General features: G+C 31.5%; 1 protein-coding gene across 1 annotated transcript; it reads right to left on the bottom strand.

Annotated features, from left to right (window-relative positions):
- Nucleotides 1-736: 736 nt before the first annotated feature.
- Nucleotides 737-2,874, bottom strand: LOC101509298 (large ribosomal subunit protein uL4-like). The gene is made up of 2 exons (XM_004497748.4): nt 1,689-2,874; nt 737-1,043 (listed from the first exon to the last, which is right to left on the bottom strand). The coding sequence occupies exons 1-2, from the start codon at nt 2,793-2,795 to the stop codon at nt 930-932; spliced, it is 1,221 nt and encodes a 406-aa protein (XP_004497805.1). The 5' UTR covers nt 2,796-2,874; the 3' UTR covers nt 737-929.
- Between the last annotated feature and the right edge of the window lie 1,149 nt (nt 2,875-4,023).

The following is a 4,023-nucleotide window of genomic DNA, read 5'->3' on the forward strand; positions in this document are numbered from 1 at the left end:
ATTATTTACAATTATAATTTTATTATTTAAATATAATATACATTAAAGATGTGTATAAAATAAATAACAAAATAAAATATTTTCAAAATATATTGCTAGCTAGTTCTTCGAAAATAACATTTTAAAATTCTTTTGAGAAAAAAAATATATATTAAAAATTTTCTCGTTACAAAAATTTCCAAAATACAGTTTCAGCTTTTCTAAAAAAAATCTGAATTCAGAAAAAAGTGTTTCCAATTTTTCTCAAATAGATTACAAAAAAATTGATTTAAAATTTCTTCTGCTTTTTTTCAAAAAAACATGTATCAACATTTTCATAAAGAAAAACACATTTAAAAAAATTTTATGCAAAAAAAACTTTAATTTAATTTAAAACAATTTTGAATTAAATTTGATGAAATAATTTTTTTAAAAAAATATATGATTAAATTAATGAACAATTTAAATGGTAAAATCCAATTAACCATATATTTTTCACAAATCTACTTCACAACTCAGTTTCAAAAGGAAAATAGAACAAGTTCGCAAGAAATAATCAAAGGCAGCGGAAAATAATATTAATAATATTTATTGAACTGTATTAATAATCAGATTATCGGATTTTAGAATTAGTATTTTTTAACTAATAAAATGATACACCCAATTCACAAAAGAATGGAAATTCAGGTAAACCTTATTGTTTGGAGACATGGAGTAAATATGAATGTCGCGTTTACTAAGTGTAAAACAAAAAACATACAAAAAAACTAGATTATTTGGCTGCAATAAAAAGACAAACAGTTTGCACTAAATATAAGACAAACAAAATTTCGATACTGTCTACAAAATGTTTGATGGCCTCAACTCGCAAAACAATAAAAACCCAAAATTTTTTAATTCAGGTAACAATACAAAATAAAAAAACTAGTACGAAAATATAACGACGGAAATTACTGTGAAACACCCAACCACTTGGTGAAGTTGTCAAATTCTGTATAATCAGAATCTGAAACCATGGTGTTGTACCATGCTTTTCCTGCAGCCTTGATGACAGCAGCTTGCTCCTGAAAGGAACAAGGAAAACAATGTCAATTTCAAACAATAATTAGGAAAAATGCCTCACAATAAAACAGAGATTTCAAAGCAGGCAATACAGCTTAGTCTACAAAAAGAAAAAGAACACATGGAATGATTACTACCAAAGGCACTCATTCTCGTACAAACAACAGAATCATCCATTTATCTTCATTCTTGTTTGAATCTAGCTAGGATTTAATTACTAACTGTAATTCATAAGTATTTTATCACAAGCTGCACATCAGTTGCAACAAAAAGAATTATTCATATACTTGGTTCTCATAAAATTTGAACAAGTTCACTTGATACAATATCTAAATACAAAACAATATCTAAAAACATTACACTATGCACAAACACAACTATTTTAGGAGTACCTAGAAACAATCCAAGCACAACACAAATCAAAGTACAATTAGCAAATTCAAATCAAGTCAAAGTACAGATAGCATGCATTCAACATTTAACCTAAAAAAAGACACAAACATGCCCAAAATTGAAATAAAATATAGATAGAAATACAACATATAAGTTTCTACTTCTTAGAGAATTAAGTAAAAACATTTGTTAGTGGACAATTGTAAAAAAACACAAATTAAAGCTCAAATGAAATGATGTAAAAGTAAAATCACCTTAGAGACTGTCTTCCTCTTCTTATCAAGCTTCTCCTTCTTAGCCTTAACACGATCAGCCTCAGCAAGCAAAGCCATCCTCTTAGCAGTCTTAGCATAAGGATTAAGTCTAAGCATAACATTAAGATTCTTAAGAGGATTCTTCTTAAGAGTAGCTCTCTTAACATCCTTCTTAATAGGTCTCACAACAGATTGAACTTCATCAGAATTAATAATCCTAGTCAAATCAGAATTAACCATTTTCGCCCTAGGTAAAACATAGCCTTTTTTCTTCTCAGAACCCTTATCAAATGACCCATAAATAGAATCAAGCTTCTCAAATGCAGATTTAGTCCAAACAACAAACCTACCCAAATGTCCACCAGGTGCAAGTTTCAAAACATTCAACCTTTCAACATTGGTGATTTCAACACCAGGTATGTTTCTAAAAGCTTTCACAGCTTTCGCTCCTTCAGTACCGTAAACAATCAAAGGACCTTTACGAGAGATATATCGACGGTTACGCATCTTACCTTTTCCAGGACGGATACCGTGGCTGTCCTTCGCCTTTTCAGCGTCGGGAAAAGCTCCGATCTGTTTCAGAACCTTGATCGCCTCCTTTGTTTTCTCAACTCCTTCGGCGGAATCACCGACGACGAGTGGAAGTTCAGGAACGGTTTCGATTCTGTGGCCACGAGCAAGGACAAGAGAAGGAATTGAGGAGGCGGCGATGGCGGAAACGACGGCGTAACGTTTTTGGTTAACGTTGATCTTACGGTGCCAGCGGCGCCAGATCTTGGTAGGAGCGAACATGCGACCACCACGACACATGTTTCCGAAGGCACCCTGACCGGCACGGTGAGTACCACCACCGGGAACACGAGGGATACGGGAGACGGCACGACCGGTTCCCCAGGATTCGGCGGAGGTTTGGTGACCAGCACTACGGCTGACGGCGTAGGGTTGGCGGCTGTTTTTGGAGATGTTGGAGTGGACAAAGTTGACGATGTCGGGGCGGATTGAGGCGCGCATGACGTCAGGGATGGGGAGAGTTGTTGGTGAATCGGTGGCCATATCGCCTTCTAGGGTTTGGACAGTGACAAGGGGTCTTGCGGCTGCCGATGCCATTTCGGTGAATGGGAAATGGAGGAAGCAGAAGCTAGGGTTTTCTCTATTCAGTGATTTGTTTGTTCAAAATGGCTTTATATGTGTAAATAGGGTTTTACTCATTGGGCTTTCTCTAAATGTACTAATGGGTTTGGGTTAACTGAAACCTGTTTTGTTAGCCCAAATAAAATATTATCTTTGGACCACTTTTACGCGGGTTGGGTGGGACCAGTTTTGACAAATTCATATATTTGGACCGATCTATTATCTTTAGATTAAGTCGAATTTTAAATTCGTATTTTTCTCATTTAACATACCGATCCGATTAAGAACGAGTTGAGTTATACATAAATAATACTTTATTTTTTGTTTTACGGGATAAAAAGTAACAATAATTACAATTTAACTAAATAAAAATATATTTAATACGTTGAATGTCTTAAAAACTATAAAATTTCGATCACATCATTCAATTTTTTTTAAAAAGTCAACAACTTATCACATAACAAAATAAATCCAACAATCTTCAAATACATAAATAGATTCAACAAACTTCAAATGCATAATCTTCGTATACATTATTTTTATCATTACACACAACCCACCAACTATTTGTTACGGATATTGAACTAAAACATCGAGGTGACCAAATTTTTAAAATTTAAATAGATAAATAAAAAGCATAATATTGCATTTTATATAAAAAAAAATTTAAGTTATAAATTTACATAAATATATTAAAAAATGTAGTAAATTAAATTTTGGTTGACATTTTAATAATTAAAAATTAATTGGAATTTAAGTTGAAAATTTTATTTTATTTTATAAGTATAGTAGTTGTTTTTTTAATTTTTTTTATAAATGATTCTCTCCGATTTTTAATAATAGACATATAGATTATAATTTGGTCTACAAAAATTGATGTATTTGGTTCATGATCGTCTTAAAGATTTTAGAGGCTCTAATCTAATCTTAAAAATTGAGCTTAATAAAAAATGCAAATTTAATAGTTAAAAAATAATTGATAAAATAAATTTTAGTCCATATACACATATCAATTTAACAAGCATCTACACGTATTAATCTACATGATAGGATGCATATCATTTCGTCACATTAATTCATATAAAAAAATATGATGCACAAATAGCATGTCACCTTCACGTATTAAACTCAAACATACATTTTGACAATAATAATCCAACAATCACAATTCAACTCGTGAAATACATCGATTATAAAACTCAAC

The sequence above is a fragment of the Cicer arietinum genome, chromosome 4 (genome assembly GCF_000331145.2).
Source record: "Cicer arietinum cultivar CDC Frontier isolate Library 1 chromosome 4, Cicar.CDCFrontier_v2.0, whole genome shotgun sequence".
NCBI classification, from domain to species: domain Eukaryota; kingdom Viridiplantae; phylum Streptophyta; class Magnoliopsida; order Fabales; family Fabaceae; genus Cicer; species Cicer arietinum.

What these genes read in the sequence shown, in the direction of transcription:
- LOC101509298 (XM_004497748.4), bottom strand. Translation starts at nt 2,795, where the DNA reads ATGGCATCGGCAGCCGCAAGACCCCTTGTCACTGTCCAAACCCTAGAA. An exon ending in AGAGGAAGACAGTCTCTAAG is followed by an intron (nt 1,044 to 1,688) that starts GTGATTTTACTT and finishes TGTTCCTTTCAG; the next exon opens with GAGCAAGCTGCTGTCATCAA.